This window comes from Babylonia areolata, chromosome 3, assembly GCF_041734735.1.
Source record: "Babylonia areolata isolate BAREFJ2019XMU chromosome 3, ASM4173473v1, whole genome shotgun sequence".
NCBI classification, from domain to species: Eukaryota; Metazoa; Mollusca; class Gastropoda; order Neogastropoda; family Buccinidae; genus Babylonia; species Babylonia areolata.
In genome coordinates, this window is record NC_134878.1 from 27670539 (window position 1) to 27697868 (window position 27330).

General features: G+C 43.8%; 2 protein-coding genes across 5 annotated transcripts in view; one reads left to right on the forward strand and one right to left on the reverse strand.

The window, feature by feature from the left end:
- Positions 1–4260: 4260 nt before the first annotated feature.
- LOC143279907 (S-adenosylmethionine-dependent methyltransferase Rv2258c-like) lies at positions 4261–13957 on the reverse strand. 4 transcript variants are annotated; one of them, XR_013054966.1, is made up of 7 exons: positions 13516–13957; positions 12303–12399; positions 10588–10762; positions 7272–7486; positions 6208–6318; positions 4691–5893; positions 4261–4633 (listed from the first exon to the last, which is right to left on the reverse strand). XR_013054966.1 is itself a non-coding variant. In XM_076584229.1 (6 exons), the coding sequence occupies exons 2-6, from the start codon at positions 12313–12315 to the stop codon at positions 5319–5321; spliced, it is 1089 nt and encodes a 362-aa protein (XP_076440344.1). In that variant the 5' UTR covers positions 12316–12399; positions 13528–13957; the 3' UTR covers positions 4261–5318. The 4 variants fall into 4 exon arrangements, 3 of the variants coding, with proteins under 3 accessions (XP_076440344.1, XP_076440343.1, XP_076440345.1); XM_076584229.1 differs by having other exon boundaries at positions 4261–5893; positions 13528–13957; XM_076584228.1 differs by having other exon boundaries at positions 4261–5893.
- A 298-nt stretch (positions 13958–14255) lies between these two features.
- LOC143279908 (uncharacterized) overlaps positions 14256–27330 on the forward strand; it is a 94760-nt gene continuing 81685 nt past the window's right edge. Inside the window, 2 exon segments of the mRNA XM_076584231.1 lie at positions 14256–14319; positions 19570–19772. The gene's annotated coding sequence lies outside the window, so the exon portion shown is untranslated.

Here is a 27330-nt window from a genome sequence, read left to right on the forward strand (position 1 = left end):
AGCACCACATCTAATTCTGGTTTTAACATTGGTATACATACTATAAATACAACGAAAAATCTTACCTCTGATACCGTTTTTCAAAAGAATAGGCCACAATAAATTTCTCTCAATGGAGTCAAATGCTTTTTCGAAGTCAATAAAGGCAACATATAATTTGCGATTAAAAGAGAATTGTTTTTGTACTAGTGCCATCAACGTAAACATATGATCAACAGTCGAATAACCCCTTTTAAATCCTGCTTGATATTCACCCGTCAGATTATACTCATTTATGAATTCTTGAAGTCTGTTATTTATAATCGTACTATACATTTTGCTACTTATATCACACAATGAGATACCTCAGTAATTACTTGGGTTATTTAAATCACCCTTTTTAAACAAAGGGATTACAACAGAATCTGTCCAGTTTTCTGGAAAAATACCCTTATCAAATAATGCATTGAAAAGCTTTACGAAAAAATCAGCCACTACATCCCCAACATATTTCAACATTTCCCCGATAATTTCATCTGGTCCTGCAGCTTTACCATTTTTTAAATTTCTGATAACAAGTAAAACTTCTTTGGATATTGGTCGGTTCATGGAACTAATGTCCACAACACTATTATCATTATGGTTTTGATCATTTTCATCTTCAATTATAAAGCTTTCATTTGCAGAAGTCTGTAATTCAAGTAAACATTTGAAATGTCTAAACCAGTCATCAACCGTTAAATCGTTTCGAACTTGTTTTCTTTTAATGAATTATGAAGTTTCCCAAAATTCTCTTTGATTATTACTGCACATATAAGTTTATCAAGTAACAAATCATTATATTCCTTTTCTTTTCTTTTAATCAGATTTTTATACTCTCTTCTTGCCACGCAGTAGGCATCACCATCAGTTTTGTCTTTGGTACGATTAAAAGTCCTCAGTAATCTTCTAGCTTTCAACTTGCTTACTCTGCATTCCCTATCATACCAGTCATTATGTTTATCATGCATTGTTAGATTAATTTTCTTTTTCATACATTCTGCATGCACCTTAAGACAATCATTAAACATGTTCAATGCAGCATTACAATCATAATCTATCAAATATGTTGCACGATCTAGTACTAGTAGTGTTTCATCAGAACTCATTGCCTGAGTGTAAGTACCATGTAAATTACTATTCCACATAAACTTTTCAGTAGTCTGGTTTCCATCCAATGTGTGCATACATGTAGCATTTACTCTGTCTCCAAATCTTAAATATAGTTCAATGGGTTGGTGATCTGATTCTATTCTTTCTGTTACTATCAATTTGCAAGTGGAAAAAACAATGAGAAACAAATCCATAGACATCAGAAAATAATCATTGACACTACTACCTGTTTCTGATATGTAAGTATACTGACCTTCAGTATCTCCATTGCATATACCATTCATAATGCATAAATTAAGTGCAGTACACATATTTAACAAACATTTCCCATAACTGTTAACTACATTGTCTGATGATTTTCTGCTGCTGTCAACAAACATGGAATTACTTCTAAACTGTTTACTGTGTATATCATTCCCATCAAAAATATCCTGAGAAAGGTTGGAAATTCTGCTATTCAAGTCACCAGACAAAACTACATACGCATCATGATATTCAAGCATACAATCAAAAACACATTCTTCAAGTGCACATATACCATTATCAATGTCAAAATAAGTATAGTAAGGAGAACCCTCAGGCGGCACATATGAACACACATATATTACATCTTCAAGCAAACCAAACAATTTGCCATCAATCAGAAACACAAGAACATTTGGGGAATTCGTCTTAATTTCCTGTACATAAGATATAAACTTGTTTCTTATAAGACATATTATACCACCCGAGCGTCTACCCTGTTTGGTAAATCGAACAGCTGGTTTACAAAAAAGAGAAAAACCTGCAAATGCAATATTTTGAAAATCTTCCACAAAAGTTTCTACCAGGCAATGAAATCAAAGTACAAAAGACAGAAACTCTTTATCGTTAACTTTGGATAGAAGTCCATTTATATTCCAGTGCAGAAATGAAACACAAAGCCCATGCTCTCCTGCACAGCCACAGTCACTAACATGTAACTCTCTTTCATTCATACAAACTCTTCCTTTTTTAGTCAGCTGAGCACTTCCACCCCCTCGTTCATCCATTATGCCGCAATGTTCACTGCACCTCCTCTCATTGTTTTCGCTTCCCTTTTGAGATGACCCCTCAGTACAATTTTTCTCTCTATTAACATTACCCTTTTGAGATGACCCCTCAGTACAATTTTTCTCTCTATTAACATTACCCTTTTGAGATGACCCCTCAGTACAATTTTTCTCTCTGTTAACATTACCCTTTTGAGATGACCCCTCAGTACAATTTTTCTCTCTGTTAACATTACCCTTTTGAGATGACTCCTCAGCAACACTTACATCAATCTCATCTGTCAGTTGGTCAAGAATTTGCACTTGTGACACATATTTGAATCCTATCTCTGCATGAATATTACTTCTAACTACATTGGAAGCAACATTACAAACAACATCAGACTCCCCAGTAATAACATTTACATTTTCAGAATTAAGTACACTGACAGAATGAAGCACATGTTCCTCAACGTTAATATTTGCCCCCAACCCCTGGGCCACCGCAGATCCAATGTTTACAATGTCAACCGGTTTTGTACTCACTGTGCTCTCGTCACTGACCCCGCTCCAGTTCACTGATTCAGCACAGCTATCTCGTGCACATTTTACAGTTGTCACCGGTGTCGAGACAGGCAGGCCACCCCCCTAGTCCGCTCCCCTAAGAGAGTCCCCCTCCCCAAGGTAGAACTTTTTCCCATCGATCAGGAGGTGATCGAAAATCATGGTCGCTCGTTTGCCCTCACTCCTGGCCTTCTTCAGGTGTGGCGACAGCTTCTTCCTCACCTCCCTGACTCGTAGAGAAAAGTCCTCCCCAATGAAGATATTGCTGCCCTTCAGTTTGGATTTGGCTTTGAGGATCGCCTCCTTGTCCCTGAAAAAGGTACAGCGCGCGATGACGGATGAGTTGGGCCGGGGGTTCAAGCGGTGGACTCGGTCGAATTGAATATCACCAGACAGCTCCAGTGTGTCCACCACAAGGTCGTTGACTCTACCTTCGCATTCAGCCTGTGTCTCTTTGTCACTCCTTGAAAGACCGTAGAATATGACGTTATTTCTCTTCGAGCGTCCCTCAAGGTCGTCTGTCTTCCTTTCCATTTCTTGCATTCTTTTCTTCATGTCTTCGTTTTCACGACGTAGGTCGGTGACTTCCTCCTTCAGGGACTGGACCTCTTCCTGCAGAGCGGTGTGGCCATCCCGGATGTCCTTGATGTCTTCTTGCATAACATCAAACTTTTCATGCAAAGACTGAAGCATAAACATCAGCTCGGTCCGAGTTGGCTCTGCGGCAGGAGGCTGAGAAGTCACAGGTGAAGAAGTTGTGGTCTTCTCTGTGCTGGCACTGCGACCTCCACTAGACAGACAGGTCTGACGCAAGCTGTCCTTTCGTGGTCCCGGGTTCTGTTCCACGTCTCCACACTGTAGCAAAAAACTGCCCCAAAACAGGTACGTGAGGAGACAACCTACCACGACACCGTCTGTCATCGTCTTCATGTTCAATGTCCGCTGGCGCAAGGCGATATATTCCTTGACTCTCTTGTTCATGAAGAACAAGAAAACAGCGTGGAAACAACCACACCGTGTCCGGAAATCTAGCTGGGCAGATGGCATAGTACTTGACGTAAGTATCTACCAATTCTTGTCTTTGGATACTTCCGCTGACCTGAGAAATTAACAAATTTGGCAGAGCTAATTAAACGCGTGTGTCGCTGCTGAATCTTGCTCACACCTCCAAGAGTAGAGAGAATGGGAGTGGGTAGATGGTGTTGTTCGAAAGGGAGAATGACCCGATTTTTACCCCTTTTACCTTTTCTATCCAAAATTTTATTTTACAATTTTTACAGAATCTGTCGCATGCAGATTACAATTATGTTCCTTTTTACATGTATGTATTTTAAGTGAAAATTGCAGTCATCTCAGCTGTTTAGTCATGTGTGTGTCTGTGTGTGTGTGTTAGAGTGTAACAGTTGTAGTACTGATAGTATGTTTGTCAGTTTTATGCATTGTTTTTTATAATAATGATTCTGTTTTCATGTTTCTACAACTTTTTATGTGCTTTGTTTTACTTTAGGTACTGGATCGTAAAGCGCTTAGAGCTTGCTTATGCTTGTATTATAGCGCTATATATATATATGTATATTATTATAAAACTGTGCACAAAACATAAGTGACCAAAACAACTGCATGCTTATGAAGTCCTGTGTATGCCATCCAACATCAAGAGATGTGTTTCCATTCAGACCAAACAACTCCCCACTTTCTCCGCGAAGTGTCTCACTGACACCAGTACCAGGAAATCCTAACTACCAACATGCCTCTGGTAAACAGCAAACTATGTGCAGCAACATATCACTGACTCTGTGTTCTCATTGTTTACCAACCCATCAAACACATTACATGGTGTTTTCCCACTTTGTCTGAACAAAGTATGCCACCGGCACATAACACAGCTTCTACACATGATAAATCCTACACACTGACACAATGTTAACCTGTAGATCTGTCCAATTTACATTAAAAAATCCTACACACAGTGATACAATGTTAACCTGTAGATCTGTCCAATTTACATTCAACTGACACCACCTACTATACAAAACAGGTAGGCAATACATTTCTGCAGCCCCTCAGTGCTCAGTGTAAACACTACTTTCCATGTCAAGAACTGGCATATCGCTGACATACCACTGCACTATCAGTTACATGTTCCAAGGCACACCATTCAAAGCAAGCATAGCAACCAACAATCAGAACAAAGTATCCGTTACAAAATAGTACAAGCTTAGTATGTTGCTGAAGCCTTTCTCAGCCTGTCTACCATTTCTGATGCTGTTGTGTTCTGACTGCTCTCGTCATCAATTGTGACGAGACTTCCTTTTCCAACATGATCTTCCACAGCTTGAACACAACGTGCACAGTGCATACAATTAACTTTTACCTTCCATTTTCTTTCATACACTTTCTTGGCTCATAAAAAACCTTCCATTGTTGAGATTCTTCATTTTTAAGAAACATGATCTTCACTGCATGCTTCTAAATTGAGATTTTTCCATTAAGATTGCCATTGGGTTCTGTTCCCATCTCTTTACAATCGTCTAGTTAGTTCGGCACACAACTGACAGACCTGGAGGAATCTGGTGAACAGTTCTGTGCGGCGCCCAAAGGACAGACGGGGAACTAGGCGGGTTTCTGACACATGCAGAGCGCATTGATCCCTGGGCTGTTGGGCATGGTCTCTATAATGTCCACCACCTCCATCCCCGCCTCCCTCACCATCCCCCGGGCCCGCTGCTCTCCCCAGCAGTTGCCCAGGGCCTGGGAGTCAGCCCTCTGGTAGCTGACGGGGATGCACATGAAGGTGCTCAGTGAGTAGAGGGCCGCTGCTGAGGGGTTGCCCACGTTCTCTGACAGGTAGGAGGACAAGAACATGTCCACCATGGAGAAGTGACCTCCAGGCTTCAGCATCCTGTGGACCTCCTGCAGAGCCTTGAGGGGATAGGGTAGGTCGTGGATGACGTCCAGAGCCAGGATCCAGTCATAGCAGTCAGCCCATTCCCCGGGTGTGTGGTGGATGTCCATGACCTGCACACTGACGTTGGTCAGCCCCAGTCTCTGCACCGTGCGTCTGGCGTGCTCCACTCCTTCCGGCGTCACGTCCGTCAGCAGGAAGTGTGACTTTGGGAACTGCGCCGCCAGGTGGCACACTGTGCTGCCCGACCCACAGCCAACCTCCAGGGCCCGTAGTCCACTCTCTGCACACAGCATGTGCAGCAAGGGTCAGCTACAGTGACAGCCCTGTACTGCCTCACACATCTCACATCATTATGGCTACTTTGGGGTCATGTCAAATGACAAAATAACAAATACATGCTCATGTTGGAAAAATATATATCTACATACATGCCCACAAACAAGCCTGCAAACATCATAGACATTCCTACCTTCCAACAAGCTGACAGACATGGGTAACAGCTATCTTTTGCACAGTGTACTGCTAACTTCTCCTCACGTACACAGGGACACACAAAAGGCAAAAAGCAGACTGAGTTGCCATGGCAACACTCACCCATTTTCTCCTTCAGTCCAGGAGTTTTGAGGATGGCTGCTGCTATGTAGTCCTTGGTGAAGTCACTGATAAGCTCCATGCCACAGAAAAAGTCTTCATCGTACGGCAGACCTGATAACACCAACCAACACCACACAACACACTTTTCTTGGTGAAGACATCAACAATGTCCATGCCACAGACCTGGAAACACCAACCAACACCACACAACACTGTTTCCGTGGTGAAGACATCTACATTGTTAATGCCGCAGAAAAAGTCTTCATCCGACGGCAGACCTGATAACACCAACTAACACCACACAACACACTTTTCTTGGTGAAGACATCTACAATGTCCATGCCACAGGCCTGAAAATACAAAGCAACACCACACAACACTGTTTTCGTGGTGAAGACATCTACATTGTTAATGCCGGAGAAAAAGTCTTCATCCAACGGCAGACCTGATAACACCAACTAACACCACACAACACACTTTTCTTGGTGAAGACATCTACAATGTCCATGCCACAGGCCTGAAAATACAAAGCAACACCACACAACACCGTTTTCATGGTGAAGACATCTACAATGTTGACGCCACAGGAAAGGTCTTTGTTGTACGGCAGTCCTGAAAACACCCAACACAAAACACTGTTTTCTTTGACAGTCACAACAGCCGAGTGGTTAAAGCAATGCACTTTCAACCGGAGGGTCCTGAGTTCTATCCCAGTATCAGCGTCTGGTGGGTTTTAAGGATGGAGATTATTTTTCCGATCTCCCAGCTGGACATATGTGCAGACCTGCCAGTGCCTCAACCCCCTTCATGTGTACAGGCATGCTGAAGATCAACCACTAAGGGCTTCACAAACACGGAGTCATTTGCACAACTGGCTGCCTACCTCAGTTGAGCCGATTGACAGCTGCCTTTAGGTGCTCATCATTCGTTTCCTGTATCACTCAATCAGGCTTCAGTCACACACACACACATTTGAATGGGATTTTCTTCAGCATTTAGCCAGGGACCACCTTTTTGTGGGTTCTTCAATGCCCGCTAGCTAAGCGCATGATAGGTGTACGTACCGTGATCAGGGGAGTCTCGCGAGAGGAGGTTGCGGACAGAATGGAACCTGGACCCCGTCATGCTGACAAAGGCGGTGAAGAGGGCCGTGCTGTGGAAGGTAAGGCGGTGCTGGGGAGGCAGGAAGAACAGGGGGGGCTGGCCCTCACTGCTCCCACCCCCCTCCACCTGGATCAGCTTCAGGGCTGCCAGGCTGGACAGCAGCTCTCGGACATAGCTGTGACAGACACCATGACATAGCTGTATGTGACAGTCACCATGACATAGCTGACAGTCGTGTGTGTGTGTGTGTGTGTGTGTGAGAGAGAGAGAGAGAGAGAGAGAGAGAGCCACCATGACGTAACTGTGACAGTGAGTCACCATGACATAGCTGTGTGTGTGTGTGTGTGTGTGTGTGTGTGTGTGTGTGAACCACCATGACATAGCTGTGTGTGACAGCCACCATGACATAACTGTGACAGTGACAGTCACCATGACATGGCTGTGACACGACATAGCTGTGTGTGTGTGTGTGTGTGTGTGTGTGTGTGTGAGAGAGAGAGAGAGAGACAGAGACAGAGACAGAGAGACAGACAGACAGCCACAATGACACAACTATGTGTGTGTGTGTGTGTGTGTGTGTGTGAGAGACAGAGACAGACAGACAGAGAGACAGACACAGCTCTAATGACACAGCTCTGTGTGTGTGTGACCGCCACCATGACAAAGCTGTGACAGTTATGACATAGCTGACAGTCACCATGGCAGCTGTGACAGTGAGTCACCATGACATAGCTGTGTGCGACAGTCACCATGACATAACTCAGAGTGTGTGTGTGTGTGTGTGTGTGTGTATGTGTGTGTGTGTGTGTGTGTGTGACCATGACATAGCTGCGTGATGGTCACCATGACATAGCTGTGTGACGGTCACCATGACATAGCTGCGTGACGGTCACCATGACATAGCTGCGTGACGGTCACCATGACACACCGGCTGCATACACTGCTGTCTGCTGGAAATGCAGCATGTCTTCACCATGCCCTCCAGGAGAAGACTTCCCACGTGGTCTTTAAGTTATTGTGAGCCTGCAGTGTGAAGTATGAACTGTGAAGCCTGCAGTATGCAGTGTGAAGCCTACAGTATGTAGTGTGAACTGTGAAGCCTGTAGTGTGAAGTATGAACTGTGAATCCTGCAGTATGCGTAGTGTGAATCCTGCAGTATGCAGTGTGAAGTATGAACTCTGAAGCCTGCAGTATGTAGTGTGAAGCCTGCAGTGTGAAGCCTGCAGTATGCTGTGTGAAGCCGTGTGAAACCTGCAGTGTGTAGTATGAACTATGAAGACTGCAGTATGCAGTGTGAAGCCTGCAGTGTGAAGTATGAACTGTGAAGCCTGCAGTATGCAGTGTGAAGCCTGCAGTATGCGTATAAAGCCTGCAGTCTGAAGTATGAACTGTGAATCCTGCAGTATGTAGAGTGAAGCCTGCAGTATGCAGTGTGAAGCCTGCAGTATGCAGTGTGAAGCCTGCAGTACGCGTAGTGTGAAGCCTGCAGTGTGAAGTATGAACTGTGAATGCTGCTGTATGTACTATGAATCCTGCCGTATATACTGTGAATCCTGCAGTATGTAGTGTGAAGCCTGCAGTATGTAGTGTGAAGCCTGCAGTGTGTAGTGTGAAGCCTGCAGTGTGTAGTATGAACTGTAAAGCCTGCAGTATGTAGTATGTAGTGTGAAGCCTGCAGTATGTGTAGTGTAAAGCCTGCAGTGTGAAGTATGAACTGTAAAGCCTGCAGTATGCATAGTGTGAAGCCTACAGTGTGCAGTGTGAAGCCTGCACCGTGTACAGTATGTAGTGTGAAGCCTGCACTGTGTACTGTGAAGCCTGCAGTGTGCAGTGTGAAGCCTGCAGTATGTAGTGTGAAGCCTGCAGTGTGCAGTTGTAGTGTGAAGCCTGCACTGTGTACTGTGAAGCCTGCAGTATGCAGTGTGAAGCCTGTAATGTGAAGTCTGCAGTATGCAGTGTGAAGCCTGCACTGTGTACTGTGAAGCCTGAAGTATGCAGTGTGAATCCTGCAGTATGTACTATGAAGTCTGCAGTGTGTAGTGTGAAACTTGCAGCATGCAGTGTGATGCCTGTAGTGTGCAGTGTGAAGCCTATAGTGTGCAGTGTGAAGCCTATAGTGTGCAGGGTGAAGCCTGCAGTATGCGTAGTGTAAAGCCTGCAGTGTGAAGTGTAACTGTAAAGCCTGCGGTATGCATAGTGTAAAGCCTGCAATGTGAAGTATAAACTATGAAGCCTGCAGTGTGCAGTGTGAAGCCTGCAGTATGCGGTGTGCAGTATATAGTGTGAAGCCTGCAGTGTGCAGTGTGAATCATGCAGTGTGCAGTGTGCAGCCTGCAATGTGACGTCTGCAGTATGCAGAGTGAATCATGCAGAGTGAATCCAGCAGTGTGAATCCTGCAGTGTGCAATGTGAAGCCTGCAATGTGAAGTCTGCAGTATGCAGTGTAAACCCTGCAATGTGAAGTCTGCAGTGTGCAGTGTGAATCCTGCAGCATGCAAAGTGAATCCTGCAGTATGTAGTGTACAGTGTGAAGCCTGCAGTGTGTTGTGTGAAGCCTGCAGTATGTAGTGAACAGTGTGAAGCCTGCAGTGTGTAGCGTGAAGCCTACAGTATGTAGTGTGAAGCCTGCAGTATGTAGTGTGCAGTGTGAAGCCTGCAGTATGTAGTGTGCAGTTTGAAGCCTGCAGTATGTAGTGTGAAGCCTGCAGTATGTAGTGTGCAGTGTGAAGCCTGCTTTATGTAGTGTGAATCCTGCAGTATGTACTGTGAATCCTGCAAAATGCTGTGTGAATCCTGCAGTATGCTGTGTGAAGCCTGCAGTGTGTACTGTGAATCCTGCAGTATGCTGTGTGAAGCCTGCAGTGTATACTGTGAATCCTGCAGTATGCTGTGTGAAGCCTACAGTATGTACTGTGAATCCTGCAGTATGCAGTGTGAAGCCTGCAATGTAGTGTGAATCCTGCAGTGTGTACCGTGCTGTGAAGCCTGCAGTGTGTAATGTGAAGCCTGCAGTATGTACTGTTAAGCCTGCAGTATATACTGTGAATCCTGCAGTATGTACTGTGAAGCCTGCAGAATGGTGTGTGAAGCCTGCAGAATGGTGTGTGAAGCCTGCAGCATGCTGTGTGAAGCCTGCAGCATGCTGTGTGAAGCCTGCAGTATGTACTGTGAAGCCTGCAGTATGCAGTGTGAAGCCTGCAGTATGTACTGTCAATCCTGCAGTATGTGGTGTGACTCCTGCAGAACGCAGTGTTAATCCTGCACAAGACTCCTACCGTTCCTTAAGGCAGGCGAGGTCAGCCAGCTGTTGGGAAGTCAGGGGCTGGGAGGCCTCCATCAGTGCCTTCACCAGCCCGGTCTGCACGGCCAGGGACATGGCCATGGACACACACCCCCCTGTGAACACCCCGCCTGCTATCTGGCCGTACGTCTGCTCGTCAGGAATGCCGTCTGTAACACACACACACACACACACACACACACACAGAGTCTTGATTTAACAGATAGGATATTAACTACGATCTTAATGCAGATGACAACTACAGTAATAATAAAATTACCCCTAAATGCTGTAACAAATGGAATGATTTGTTGCAACTGTACATTAACTGGAAAGTCCGAAACAGACAGTTCACAAAATACACAAAATAAGTGATGTAAACTTAAAATGGTTTCAAATAATACTTCATAGGATTACTGCAACAAACAGATCATTGAAACAGATGAATATCTCTGATAATTTGGAGATATGAGACTGTGCAGAGATTTTGGAATGCTTTACAAACTGAAAATAACAAATTCAAAAATGTATACAGTGCCCAATTATGTGAAGAATTGGTTTTATTTGGAAACTCACATTTACTACAGATGACATTTTTGATTTTATTATTTTACTTGCCAAAAACTTTTTGTACAAATGCGAATTCAATAAATAATCACCACAACTCAACAGCTCAGATACAGACACAAAATCTAAGAACATGCATCTTATCTACTGATGAACCATCATGCTTTCCCTACAAAGTGGAACAGTTACCTTCCAATTATGGAAACTGTTTCCTAATCACAGTTTTGCCTGTTCCATAGTTACTATTCCGTATATTAGTCCTTACTTGTACTAGCAGGTTTTTAGTTTTATTGCTCTTTATTATGATATTACAATGCCACCACTTGCTTTTGCCTCATCCTTGATGCCATTACTTTAACAGCTGACATAACTGATGATATTGCTATGTTAGAACTGGTCTCTTATTAATATCATCTTAAATCATCATCACTACTGCAATCAATAATGTGTAAACACTGATTGATTGAATGATTGGACAAGTTTGTTTTGTTTTTTTGTGGTTTTTTTCTCATTTTTTGTTTTGTTGTTGGATGTTGTTGCTGCTTTTTAAATTTTACTTTTGATTTTGTCTTGGTTTTCTGGGGGCTTTTTTTTTTCTTTTTTTTTTTTGCGCTGTAGTGAATGCTACTGTTCATTTTATACTGTTTGTTCATACTGTTCTATGTATTGTATACATGTCTTTGCAAAAATTTGTTTAAAGTTAAAAAAAACAAAAAACAGTATTCAGATGACAATAAACTGAGGTCCCGTGTGCAGCACGCATGAAGCGCACGTTAAAGAACACTCTGCAGCAAAACGGTTTTCCCTGACAAAATTCTGTAGAAAAATCCACTTCGATAGGAAAAACAAATACATCTGCAGGCAGAAAAAAAGAAAAGAAAAAAAGGTGGCTCTCGCAGTGTAGCGACGCGCAATACAGTACAATAACAAGAACACCGTCATAATCATGGTGATAACATGAGTAACAATGATACTAAAATAAGTGATGATAATTGATATGATCATGATAAATGTTATTTTTATGACACACAAAATCTTGCAAAAGAATACACTGCATCCTCTTCCGTCCAGACGGATGCACACATGCGCACGCACGCACGCATGCACACACACCCACCCTGAGCGCCGTTCTCATGTACTAACCGTTTGCAGCCATTATTTCACTGTTGCTGCTGCAGCTGTCTTTGCTGTTTTTGCTGTTGTTGTTGTTGTTGTGTGGCAGCTGTCTTCCGGCCTTCAGCTGAAATATAGACATGGTGTCAGACTTTGTTGGTCTGCTGACTTGCACACAAAGATATGGTTTTCTAAACACATCGATCACGCACATCGATCTCATTTATATGAACAGCTGAGTTAACAAAATGAGACTGTTCCATTACGTTAAAAAACAACAACAAAAACACATCGAATTAGACATATGATGCGGGCATGTTACGCCAATGATTGGGGGAACTGACATTCTAAGTGGCCATGTCAAGCTAATCATTAGGGGAACGGACATTTGAAGTGGACATGTTATGGTAATTATTGGGGGATGGTCAGAAAAAAAATAAACCCAGCAAATTGCCATGAGACCTTCAACGACTCAAACCCGCAACGATTCACTTCTGTAACAGATGTTTTTGTTTGAACAGGTTGAAGCAGTTGAACAGGTGCAAAAGAGAGCAATTAAAATGATAACAGAGTTAAGAGATTTGGACTACCAAACCGTTTGAGACAACTAAACTTGCATTCACAAAAATACAGAAGATATAGAGGAGACATGATACAAGTATTCAAAATAATAAAATGGTTGACACTGACCCCTGCACCTTCTTTTCTACTAACAAACTCCATGTTACCAGAAGTTCAAATACTAACCTTTTCACAAAATTTGGCAGAACAAATATTCATAAGTTTTCTTTTAGCTTTAGAGCAGTTAAAGGATGGAATGCACTGGATTCAACAAAAACAGCAAAAACTCTTGACCAGTTCAAGAATCTTCTAGACAATGACTCTAAATCATTTTATTTTGAACCATTCGATTTTGATGAATGAACATTTAAAAAATTTCATACGCATGTACGCAACCCAAAACTATTTCTATATTAAGATGGGGCGTTGAAAAACCAAAAACCATGAACCTTGAACTTTTGGGCGTTGAAGCCTTCTTCAGGCTAGTTCGCCTCTCCTTGGTGGCTACAGCACTGGTTTGTAGCATGCGTGGCAAGCAGCACTGTAGCTGAGTTACTGCAGGCAGGTTGGTTCGTACACACTAGGCAACTGTTGCCAGTGCGCGTCCAGCCTGGACTTGAAGCAGTTTAGGGTAGGGGCTTAAAAAAAATATTAAAAAAATAAAAAGTCCCAAATTCTGTACCTGTTCCTGTACCTGTTTTGTCCGAACACAGTGACGCCTCCTTCGGTAACTGAACTAAACTGAACTGAGCTCACACTCGCTCGGAGAAGTAGTCGAAGATACACAGCTGGGTGAAGCTGACGAATGCAATGGAAGATTTCTCACATGCAGTCTCCGCGGATACCCCCACACGTAGTCTATTGCGTTGAGTCAGACCCACCAGTCGTCCTGTCTAGATCCTGACGGGAAGAGTGAAAACGAATAAGTGGGTGACCTTGAACTTGATAGTTGATCCACACTTGATCTGCACATGTTGACATGCACACATGACCCAGGCAGGTCGCGTTGAGCAGACGACACTTACTGTAAACAGGTAACAAACACACAACCATTTCAAGAGCACAGCTCGTCTCTTGACATTGCTTCAGGCTAGCTTCAAGTCAAACCCAATGTTGGCAACCACCCCCCCCCCCCCCCCCCCCCGCCCCCCTAACGCCGGTTCACTTGTTTTTTTTCCAGATGCCCCCTGCTGAAATGGAAAAGGACGGAAAAAGCCGGGAACGCGGAAGGGTGCAAGGGATGAGACGAGCTGCGATTGCACAACAGATTGGTTCCGAAACGTTCCGAGACCGACCGAAACCTACCGAGACCTTCGAGGATTTGTCCGAACGCAGTGACGCCTCCTTGACCTACTGAAACTGAAACTGAAACTGCCGAGACCAAGCGGCCTTGCCGACAGCCGTGTGACATGGGTTCTGAGCAAAAGGTGCAAGTTACAGCGGGAAAATTACTGTCACCACAGTCAGGTTTCTATTTTTGTCAATGGTCAGCAGGTGCATTGGTGGTTTGTATTTAGTGTGGTGTTGCTGTGCCTTACTTTTGTGCCCCTGTCTTCTTTACAGCTTAACTGTAGCGTATATAGATTTGTCCGAACGCAGTGACGCCTCCTTGAACTGCTGAAACTGAAACTATTTAGTGTGGTGTTGCTCTGTCTTTACAGGTTAACTGTATTTAGTGTGGTGTTGCTCTGTCTTTACAGACTAACTGTATTTAGTGTGGTGTTGCTCTGTCTTTACAGGTTAACTATTTAGCGTGGTGTTGATCTGCCTTTACAGGTTAACTATTTAGTGCGGTGTTGCTCTGCCTTTACAGGTTAACTGTATTTAGTGTGGTGTTGCTCTGCCTTAAGTTAACTGTATTTAGCGTGGTGTTGCTCTGCCTTTACACTGAGGTTATTTAGTGTGGTGTTGCTCTGTCTTTACAGGTTAACTGTATTTAGCGTGGTGTTGATCTGCCTTTACAGGTTAACTGTATTTAGCGTGGTGTTGCTCTGCCTTTACAGGTTAACTGTATTTAGCGTGGTGTTGCTCTGCCTTTACAGGTTAACTGTATTTAGCGTGGTGTTGCTCTGCCTTACTTCTGTGCCCCTGTCTTCTTTACAGGTTAACTGTATTTAGTGTGGTGTTGCTCTGTCTTTACAGGTTAACTGGATTTAGTGTGGTGTTGCTCTGTCTTTACACGTTAACTGTATTTAGTATGGTGTTGCTCTGCGTTTCTGGCTATGTAAGTAAGCACGCCAGCATCTGCCTTTCTGGCTATGTAAGTAAGCACGTCAGAAAGTGAGTAAGCAAGTAAGTGTGCAGCTGGTTGGATAGGGTTCTCTCACCACATCAGTCCAGGTTCTTTTTCAAGTCTATCGAGGACGGGGAACGTGTCGGGATATGTGGAAGGGAACAGGAGAGCGTGGGGTTAAACGACAAGGGGCTGTACTCGTACAAGGAGTGGGGAGGGAGGAGTGAATAAATAAATAAATACCATGTGGACAAAACAACAAAGTCCTCATAAGCAAGCGTACAAAGTCCTCGTAAGCAAGCGTACAATAATGCATATCAAACTCCATTCCTTCACGCACTCCAAACATCACATTGCCAAATATCGCACATGGATCTACAATTGTTGCAAATGAATATGTAAAAAGACGAAAATATCCCATTGATTGAATTGAGCGATTGCTTTCAACCACCAAGATTCCCAGTTCATGATAGTCTAACTTCTCAAAGAGGAATATAAATTCTAGAAACCTCTGAACGTGAGTTGAGGTTACATTTCAGTCAAGATTAAACTCGATTATTCGAAATAATTACAAATCCGTTCAAATGCATTAAATGTAAATTCACAGAATAATATCAATAAGGAAATACCAATAGCATTTATATTTTGGTTCCAGTTCTAAATGCTAGAAATGTTTACTTTCATTGTAATATATTTCACTCACCCAATCAAGTCGACAGAGGCCCACACACACTGATGGTGCCTTTCCTCTTTCTAGCTAACTGAGAACTGACGAAATTACAGCTACTGGTTCTACAAGGAAAGGTAGGAAAACACACATTGTAAAAAACGTTTCAAGATGCAGCACATCCATCCTACATGAATAATATATTGCAATCACACAAAAGCATGAATCATGCTAACTCTAACAGGGACAGAACCTACGCACGCATGCACACACACACACACACACACACACACACACACACACACACACACATTCTCTCTCTCCCTCTCTCTCTCTCTCTCTCCCTCCCTCCCTCCCTCTCTCTCTCTCTCTCTCTCTCTCTCTCTCTCTCTCCCAAGAATTGACTTGTTCAAATCCAGTCTGGTCTACTCAGGCGCCACCTTATGGAACTCACTCCCAGAAACAGTTAAACAACACCATTGCCCAACCACCTTCAAAAAACATTGCCTGTCCCACCTCATGCCATAATGTGTAATGTAAATCGTTCATTTCTAATAATGATACTGTTTGTGAAATGTGTATGGTTGACTGATAACCTCCCTCACCCTCCATCCCCCACTCTGATCTGTAGTGCGATGTGTGTTGTGTGTTTGTTCCTTTCATTTTGGTCATTTTGTTCAATTTTCCTATACATTTTACTAACACCATACTTGTACCTGTACACCGTGTGTGTGTGTGTGTGTGTGTGTGTGTGTGTGTTTGTTGTTGTTGTTGATTTGTTGTTTTTTTTTGTTTTTTGTTTTTTTTGGGGGGGTTGTTTTTTAATTTATTTTAATTTAATTTTTGTTTATTTTATTTTATTTTTTGAAAATTTTTGTTCTTCCCTGTTATGTATCTCTACTAACACCATGCTTTCATGTTTCATTTTATTTACTATTGTATAGTGTAGACCCCTATTCAGGGCGGGGACTGGATGGAAAAAAGCACACCAGTGCTTATCTATTATCCTCGAATAAAGAATTTTGTCTTCTCTCTCTCTCTCTCTCTCTCTCTCTCTCTCTCTCTCTCTCTCTCATTCATTCATTCATTCATTCTCTCTCTCTCTCTCTCACACACACACACACACACACACACACACAAAGCTGGGCAAAGAGTACAATTTCACCCTGTTACAAGTGAAACAATGTTTACTGGTCAGTCAGTTAGTAAATAAACAAATAAGCAAGAAAATTCTGCGCTCTCCCCGAGTCTGTCTCTGTCTCTGTCTGTCTGTCTGTCTCTTTGTGTGTGTGTGTGTGTGTGTGTGTGTGTGTGTGTGTGTGTGCGTCTCACACACACACACACACACACACACACACACAACACACATACACACACACACACGTGCGTGCGCCCGCGCGCGTGCACTCACACATTCTTCACACATACTCTCTCTGTGCAAAATGTGTAAGAAGTGCCTTTGGCTGCATTGCCTGTGTGCAAAGTAAAAGTATTGATGGTGTTTCCACACTGCATCAACCCCCTCTCACTCTGAACTCAGCGGATAAATATAGAATATGCCATCAAAATCACACACACACACACACACACACACACACACACACACACACACACACACACACACACACACACACACACAAGAAGGTGGAAAAGCAATACATTTTTAAGTCAATCATGTGACACTATCAGAAATACCCGCTAGGACAGTTTTAAGGGGGGAAGGTTGGTAACAACCCTGTGGCGGTGCTGACAGTCTTTCTGTTTGGTTCCGTAGCTCAGCCCAGTCGCTAATCCTGCCGTCAATCCGATCAGACTGTACCCGGGGTGGCCGAGAGTGGATTAACGCGGTGCTGTGGGGTGGATTAGTCACAGTTCCCTGATCGTAGTCCGTGTGGACGAGTGGCTGCAATCTGTGCCTTAATCTGGGCTGGGCGTCAGGCCTACTGTCTCACAGGGAGGGGAACTGCACAACGGAGGATTCGGATTGATGCAGTGTGTGTGTGTGTGTGTGTGTGTGTGTGTGTGTGTGTGTGTGTGTGTGTGTCTTTCTGTCTCTCCCCCCCTCTCTTCTTCCCTCTGTCTTTTTCTCTCCCCCCCCCCCCCACCCCCCACCCCGCTCTCCCGTTTCTATCGCTTCCTCTCTCTGTCTTCCCCCCCTCTCTCTCTTTGTCTCTCTCTGTCTCTCTCTCTCTCTCTCCCCCCCCCTCTCTTTCGCGGTCTCTCTCCTTCTCTCCCGCTGTCCCCCTTTCTCTCGCTCTATCTCTCTGGCGACAGGAAAACATTGTCACAGCCTTCTGCATTGGGATGCTTCATCCACACAGCATCCAACATCGCACCACTCTGGTCCAGTTTTATCGCTGGGCTGACAAAATGGCTGTGCTGGGCAACAGGGACCTTAGAAACAGTCTTAGAAACAGTGGAATACGTAGTAGTAGTAGTAGTTCTCAATCGTCTTTCCACTTTAATTGATACTAGACGAATGTGGAATACGTGTGGTGTCTTATCTCACATCACGTCAAATGGAGATGGTGGAACTCATCATGGACTTGTCAGGACTGTCTGTATCCACAATGGATCTCATGTCACGTCAAAGGGAGATGGTAGAACTCACAGTACACTTGGCAGGACTGTCTGTATCCACAATGGATCTCACGTCACGTCAAAGGGAGATGGTAGAACTCACAGTACACTTGGCAGGACTGTCTGTATCCACAATGGATCTCACGTCACGTCACAGGGAGATGGTAGAACTCACAGTACACTTGGCAGGACTGTCTGTATCCACAATGGATCTCACGTCACGTCACAGGGAGATGGTAGAACTCACAGTACACTTGGCAGGACTGTCTGTATCCGCAATGGATCCTACCTCACGTCACAGGGAGATGGTAGAACTCACAGAACACTTGGCAGGACTGTCTGTATCCACAATAGATCTCACGTCACGTCACAGGGAGATGGTAGAACTCACAGAACACTTGGCAGGACTGTCTGTATCCACAATGGATCCTACCTCACGTCACAGGGAGATGGTAGAACTCACAGAACACTTGGCAGGACTGTCTGTATCCACAATGGATCTCACGTCACGTCACAGGGAGATGGTAGAACTCACAGTACACTTGGCAGGACTGTCTGTATCCACAATGGATCTCACGTCACGTCACAGGGAGATGGTAGAACTCACAGTACACTTGGCAGGACTGTCTGTATCCACAATGGATCCTACCTCACGTCACAGGGAGATGGTAGAACTCACAGAACACTTGGCAGGACTGTCTGTATCCACAATGGATCTCACGTCACGTCACAGGGAGATGGTAAAACTCACAGTACACTTGGCAGGACTGTCTGTATCCACAATGGCAAACTGCACCTCAGGGACAAACAGCAAGCTCCCTTCAGAGACAACGGCGATGAGTGACGCTACTCTTGAAGTCCCGGCCCTAACTCCACAGCATTGATAATAGAACTGGGGCAATATTGGAAAGGTCTGACCATTGGTTTCTTGTGTGTGTGTGTGTGTGTGTGTGTGTGTGTGTGTGTTTCTCTCTCTCTCTCTGTCTCTATCTATCTGTCTACCTAACTATCTCTGTCTCACTCTGTCCCTCTCTGTTTCTGCTTGTCTCTCCTTGACTCTGTCTCCACCTCTCTCACTATCTCTTTGTATGTGTCTCTCTGTCTGTTTCTTTCTCTCACTCCCTCTCCCTCTCTCTCTCTCTCCCTTTCTCTCTCTCTCACACCCACACATTCTCTCCCTCCCTCCCCCTCTCTCTCTCTCTCTGGTTTCATGGTGTGATTGTTGATTAATCAGAGTGCCTGATTTGGGTCCACAGCCCTATGCACGCCTGGATGACCACGAGGAACGCTGTGAGAGACTGGAGACTGAAGGAGTGAACTGGTCACCGGCAACGGCCCACAACCCGCCCTGGTTACCACTCTGTGCCGCCAGGCCCCGAGAACATGGCCGACATCTGGGTATGAGAGGATGCCTGGTGGTTTCTCTGGAGCCGCTGGAACACACCTGTGATAGTCTCTGGTGGGATATATATATATATAGCTGTGATAGTGTCTGGTATATAGCCGTGATAGTCTCTGGTGGGATGTATACCTGTGATAGTCTCTGGTGGGATGTATACCTGTGATAGTCTCTGATGGGATATACCTGTGACAGTCTGGTGGGATACATACCTGTGATAGTCTGTGGTGGGATATACCTGTGATAGTCTCTGGTTGGGGTATACCTGTGATAGTCTCTGGGATATACCTGTGGTAGTCTCTGGTGGGATATACCTGTGATATTCTCTGATGGAAAACACCTGTGATTGTCTCTGGTGGAATACATCTGTAATTGTGATTGAGTTTCATGTGGATGGATTTTGGTTTTGCTGAGTGTGTGTGTGTGTGTGTGTGTGTGTGTGTGTGTGTGTGTGTGTGTGTGTGTGTGTTTGTGTTTCTCGTATGAATGTCTATCTCAATCTTTGATGATTTGTTGTGAGGAGATGGTGTCTTTATGATGTGAAATACTGAATGTGAACAAACCAATTTACGTGCCTTTTCTGTCTCAGTCTGTCTGTATCTCTCTGTGTCTGTCTCTGTCTGTCTGTCTGTCTGTCTGTCTGTCTCTCTCTCTCTCTCTCTCTCTCTCTCTCTCTCTCTCCCTCACTACCCTTTCCTTTCTCTATGTGTCTGGCTGTCTTTGTCTCCATCTCTCTCTCTTTGTCACTTTTTCGCTCTCTCTCTCTCTCTCTCTGTCTCTCTCTCTTCATTCCATCCTCTCTTTGCCCCTTTGTCTGTGTGTGTCTCTCTCCCTCCCTCTCTCCTTCTCTATCCCCCCTCCCTCTCTCTTCATTCCTTCCTCTCTTTGTGTGTGTGTGTGTGTGTGTGTGTCCCTCCCTTTCTCCCTCCCTCTTCCCTCCTTTCTCCCTCTCTCTTCCTTCCTTCCTCTCTTTATCTCTCTGTGTGTGTCTCACACCTGTCTCAACTCCCGGACCTTGCTCTGCCTTCCCACTATCCTCCGCTGCTCAGTCACCATCGTCTCCTTCCGTTACCTGTCTGTCTGACTCAGCTGCTTCACCATTAAATTACTCTCAGCTTGCCTCTGATCTCTTTCATGCCTGCATGTTCAGTGCTCAATCTGTCTGCCATGATCAAAAGACTAACTATATTTCTGATTACATTTTTGAAAATAACTTTGATATCGTATTTCTCACCGAAACCTGGTTGAAATTACAAGGTCATGAAGCCAAAGTTAAACAACTGGACCCCGTCTCTGATGCCACAATTGCGTCAGTGACTGTAACTGACGAACTCTCTTCCGACCATTCTGCTGTCGTATTCTTGCTTAATATTTCAAAACCTACCAGAACCAAAAAAATCCGTTACTCGTCGCAACCTGAAATCCATCAACATTAATACTTTTTCTTCTCAAGCTGGTGAACGCCTTTCCAAAATTTATTCCCGCTCCAACGTCTCTACACATTACAACACTGTCCTCTCTCAACTGCTGGATGAACATGTACCCCCCCGACTACCCGCATGCTCCCTGACAAAACTTCCGCCCTATGGTACACACAAGACATTCGACTTGCAAAACGCAAACGTCGCCAATTGGAACAGCGATGGTGATCAACAAAACTGAAAGTCCACAATCAAATCTTCCGAAAACAAATAAATAAAGTCAAACATATGATTTCATCAGCGAAAACAAACTTCTTTTCTTCTCAAGTTCTCGATGCCACGTCCACCAAATCTGTTTACTCTATCATGTCAAATCTTCTCGGTACCGCAAAAAAGACTCCTCTTCCTTCTGCCTACACTTTATCTGAACTCCCCAATGTCTTCTTCTCTTTCTTTTTCGACAAAGTCCAAAATATTCGTACCATCTTAGACCAAATGCCTTTCCAACCTGCTCATCCTGATCCTCACTTCAACGGCACTCCTCTCCGTTCCTTTAATCCATTAACTGAAACAGAAGTCCATGAAATCCTGAAAGAAATGACAATAAAATCCTGTGAGCTCGATCCTATACCAGCCTTTGTCTTTTCCCAGTGTGTCTCACAGCTTCTCCCCACAATCACCAATATTGTCAACTCATCCCTTCTCACTGGAATGTTTCCATCCACCTTCAAAACTGCAATCGTCCGGCCTCTTCTGAAAAAATCCAACCTCGACGCAAACATTTTGAAAAATTATCGATCAGTTTCTAATCTTTCATTCCTGTCCAAACTCCTTGAAAAAGCTGTCCTGAAGCAGCTCAACAATCACCTTTGTTTCAACAATCTCATTTCAGTCTGCCTGTTTCCTGACCACAGCACCGAAACCACTCTCCTCCATATCCTGAATAACCTACTGCTAGTGTCCGACTCAGGACAGATCTCCCTTCTCACTCTTCTCGACTTGTCAGCCGCCTTTGACACGATAGACCATTCAGTCCGTCTTTCCCGTCTTCATTTTACATTTGGTATCAACGGCACTGTTCTAAACTGGTTCAAATCTTATTTCACTGATTGATTCCAGTCTGTCATTGTTGATAATTTCCAGTCTGAACCCGTTAAAATTGAACATGGAGTCCCACAGGGATCTGTTTTAGGCCCAGTGCTCTTCACACTGTACACTGCTCCTCTCGCTGAAATTATCAACCGCCATAATGTCAGCCATCATTCTTATGCTGATGACACTCAACTTCAGAAGAGTGATACCCCCGAAAAACTGTCGTCGCTCTTGCAAGAAACGTCCAACTGCTTCCTGGACATTCAAAACTGGATGACTCTAAATAAGTTACAATTGAACGCAGACAAATGGTCTGCAATGGTCATATGAACTAAACAAAAACTCTCTTCCATCACAACTGACACAATCAAAATTGGTAGTACACCCATCCCTCTTCCAGTTCAGTCAGGAACCTCGGCGTTGTCCTTGACAACACACTGTCCATGCAAAAAATTATCAGTCAGACATGTCAGTCCTCCTACTGTCAATTGCGGCGCATCAGTTCCATCAGGAAATATCGGTCCATTGACGCAACATCTGGACTTGTCGTTTCTCTCATTCTCTCTCACCTTGACTACTGTAACTCTCTATTGTCTGGTTTGCCTGCTTCATCTATTCAGTCCCTTCAGCGCATACAAAACTCTGCTGCCCGACTCGTCCTCAGGAAGAAAGATCTGAGAGTTTTAGAGTTATGCATGCGTGTGAATGACTGGTGCGAAAACGCTTCGATTTGTCTATGCACAAGATTCAGCGCTATATAAGTACCATTATTATTATTATTATTCCCTCCCTCCCTCTCTCCTTCTCTACCCCCTCCTTTCTCTCTTTCCCTCTCCCTTTCTATTCATTCTCTTTATCTCTCTGTATGCGCCTCTCTCTCCCTCCGTCTCCTCTCTCTCCCTCTCTCTTCATTCCGTCCTCTCTTTATCTGTGTGTGTGTGTCCCCCTCCCTCTCTCCTTCTCTACCCCCTCCTCTCTCTCTTTCCCTCTCGCTCTCTCTTCGTTCCTTGCTCTCTTTATCTCTGAGTGTGTGTCTCTCTCCTCTCCTCTCTCTCCCTCTCTTTTCATTCCTCCCTCTCTTTATCTCTCTGTGTCTCTCTCTCCCCCCCTCTCTCCTTTTCTACCGTCCTCTGTCTCTCTCCCTCTCTCTTCATTCCTTCCTCTCTTTATCTCTGTGTGTGTGTCTCTCTCCCTCCCTCTCTCGTCCTCTCTCTCCCTCTCTCTTCATTCCTTCCTCTCTTTACCTCTCTATGTATCTCTCTCACTCTCCTATATATAGATTTCGCAATTCAGAACACCAGACAGTCTCAAGACAAAGTTACAAACCAGTTTGGCAAGATTCTAATTGATTTTTGTACAGTTTTAAACTGCATCCCTCTAAACGGGTATGCAGTAGGTGATGCATTTGGAAAGTTCACCTTTGTTGCAGACCAAGGGAACAGTGTTATTGATTATGCTCTTATGTCATCTGATTTTTTCTATTCATGCAATCCCCTCTTTAAAGTTGACAGCCGAGTTGAATCCAGTCACATGCCTATCTGTCTCACACTGCCTTGCAAACCACTTACTACATTAGGGAACCAGAAGGACAATTCAAGACCAAACACAAAAATAACTAGATTAAAATGGACTAACGAAAAGAAGGGAGAATATATCGAAAACATAAACAGTGATCAATCACAAAACATGTTCCAAACTGCTTATGACCAAATAGAAATGTCTATGGAGACAGCCCTTGATACATTTACAAAGGCTGTTCTGCAGGCAGGGGAGTGCATGAGAAAAAGTGTTCGATTCGGTACGCCAGCTCATGTCGGAAATGTGTGGTTTGACAAAGAGTGCCGTCAGAAGAAACGCGAAGCACGTAGAGCCCTACAAATGTACAATAAGTCTGGTCACAATCTGGACAAACGTACATATAAAAATCTTAGGTCACATTACAAGACGTTGACAAAGGAAAAACGTCAAATTCATAAAAAGTCAATCCAGGACAGTCTCGTAAATAATAAGAAAAACAGCAGTAAGTTTTGGGATACGATTCGAAAAGCGCGAAGCACGAAAAAGGCCCAACCCGACATAGAACTAGATGCATGGAAAAAGCATTTTGGAAAAGTTTTCGGAGCAAAGGAAGCAGACGCTCTTCCTCATGACGTAACTGAACAGAACAGGACAGAAGAAAGGGTTGTCCCAGAACTCGATAGTGACATCACAGAAAAAGAAGTACGAGATGCAATTAAAAACATTAAGCTGGGCAAAGCAGCTGGGTTAGATGAAATCTGTGGAGAATTTTTGAAATATGCTGAAGACTCTGTTTCCCCTTTTCTGACAAAATTATTTAACAAACTGTACGATACCGGTTATTTCCCTTTGGGTTGGTGCAAATCAATTATAATTCCACTTTTCAAAAAAGGAGACGAAACCAATCCAGATAACTACAGAGGCATAGCTTTACTTAGTGTTGTAGGGAAGGTATTTACGGCCATTTTGAACAAAAGATTGTGCCACTGGGCTGAAAATGAAAGCAAAATCAGTAAAGAACAGGCAGGTTTCCGTAAAAACTATTCGACAATTGACCATATTTTTACCTTGACCACAATAATAAAAAACAAATTAAACAGTAAAAGAGGAGGAAAGGTATATGCTGCCTTCGTAGACTACCGCAAAGCTTTTGACACTGTTGACCGAAATAAATTGTGGATGACACTAGAAAATGCAAGAGCATCCTCTAAGCTAATTAACATGTTAAAGGCCATGTACAGTTCTGTTAGAGCCTGTGTGAGGTGGGGTGGAAATATGACCGATTTTTTCAATTGTCCCCAAGGAGTTAAACAAGGTTGTCTCCTCAGCCCAATAATCTTTTCACTTCTGATATCTGAAGTTGCAGATTTTGTGAGACAGTGGGAAAGACATGGTATCCAGTTAATACCCGGTTCTGATGAAATTTATTCGTTGTTATTTGCAGATGATATCGTTCTGTTGTCGTCAACTCCGGGTGGGCTGCAAAACCAAATTAATAATTTAGAAAAGTCTTCAAGGGAACTGGGACTTACGGTGAATTTGGATAAAACCAAAATAATGATTTTTAGGAAAGGGGGGTATGCTTCTAACATAGAAAAATGGACATATGGAGGAAACACAATTGAAATAGTAAACAAGTACAAATACTTAGGGTTCACACTCACTACTAAGCTGTCAGAAACTTGTGCTTGTGAGGAATTTGCAAGTAAGGCAAAAAATAAAATACTTGACATTCTAAAAACAATGTGGGCACTTGGCAATCTAAATACAAAGGTATTCTTTCAGCTTTTCGATGCACAAGTAAAACCAATGTTACTGTACGCAGCGGAGATATGGGGTTTAGTTAAAGTAGACGTCATTGAATCGGCGCATTTATTTGCATGCAAAAGATTACTCAGTGTATCAAACAAGACACCAAATTATATGGTATACGGAGAGACCGGTCGATACCCTCTCTTTATTGACTCGACTGTATCATGTGTTCGCTACTGGTTGAAACTGACCAGGATGCCACTTTCACGATTTCCGAAACAGGCTGAATCGATGCTGAAGAATTCTCTAGACAGAAATGACAAGACGTCAGAAAATTGGCTTAGTAAAATTAAAGCATGCTTAGAGATGTGTGGTTTCCCTGATGTATGGATGAACCAGGGTACTGAAAATGAATTCGCCTTCTTAAAGTCTCTTAAACAAAAACTGATAGACAAATTTAAAATGGACTGGTTTTCTAAACTTTGTAGTAGTGACAGATTTTCTATTTATCGATCATTTAAAACAGATTTTCATTCAGAACTTTACTTGGACAATATCACTATCAAACGTTTCAGAGATACCTTGATAAGATTGCGACTTGGTCTAAACGAGCTTGGTATAAATAGAAGATTCCAGAACGCGGATGTAAACCGTTTCTGCCCGTTTTGTCCTGGCACCCTGGAAGATGAATACCATTTCATTTTTGTGTGTCCTAAATACGGTCATATCCGTCAGAAATATATTCTAGAGTTCATAAATATCAACGACAATACATTGTTTCCTATTCTACAAACCCCATGTGTTACCTCCCAGAGAAATCTTGCTATGTACACTTATTACGCCTTAAAATTTAGAGACGAATTTACACAATGAATGAATTAGTATAACTATAAACATGATGAGGACGAACATGCTATGTATTTTTCATCCAGTTATCGGCTACTCACGTACAGTACACCTTTGTGTGTGTGTGTGTGTGTGTGTGTGTGTGTGTGTGTGTGTGTGTGTGTGTGTGTTTGTGTGTTTGTGTGTGAAGAGCGATCGAATTGCCCCATTGTATCCCCCACCCCTTTGTGTATGGGCCGGTGGCCTTCACAATTAAACCTGTGTCAGTGTCAGTGTCAGTGTCTCTCCCCCTCCTCTCCTCTCTCTCCCTCTATCTTCATTCCTTCCTCTCTTTATCTCTCTGTGTCTCTCTCTCCCTCCCTCTCTCCTTCTCTACCCCTCCTCTGTCTCTCTCCCTATCTTTCCCTCTTCATCCCTTCCTCTCTTTATCTGTGTGTGTGTGTCTCTCTCCCTCTCCTCTCCTCTCTCTCCCTCAATCTTCATTCCTTCCTCTCTATCTCTCTGTGTCTCTCTCTCCCTCCCTCTCTCCTTCTCTACCCCTTCTCTGTCTCTCTCCCTCTCTTTCTCTCTTGATTCCTTCCTCTCTTTATCTCTGTGTGTGTCTCTCTCCCTCTCCTCTCTCTCCCTCTGTCTTCATTCCTTCCTCTCTTTATCTCTGTGTGTCTCTCTCTCCCTCCCTCTCCCCTCCTCTCTCTCCGTCTATCTTCGCTCCTCCCTCTCTTTATCTCTCTGTCTGAGTGTCTCTCCCTCCCTCTCCCTCTTTCATTCCTTCCTCTCTTTATTTCTGTGTCTCTTTCCTTTTCTCTTTCCTTCTCTATCACCTCTTCTCTCTCCCTCCCCCTATCTCTCTATATCTCTCCCTTTCTCTCCCCCCCTCTCCCTATCTCTTTACACCTCTCCGTCTATCTCCCTCCCCCTCTCCCTATCTCTCTTCTATATCTCTTCCTCTCTCTCCCCCCCTCTCTCCCTGTCTATATCTCTCCCTCTCT

Excerpts from the sequence above, each read along its gene's own strand:
- LOC143279907 (XM_076584229.1), bottom strand. Across the intron at positions 7,487-10,587 it reads CTCGCCTGCCTTAAGGAACG|CTATGTCCGAGAGCTGCTGT; the intron begins GTAGGAGTCTTG and ends TGTCTGTCACAG. Across the intron at positions 6,319-7,271 it reads GCGAGACTCCCCTGATCACG|GTCTGCCGTACGATGAAGAC; the intron begins GTACGTACACCT and ends TGGTGTTATCAG.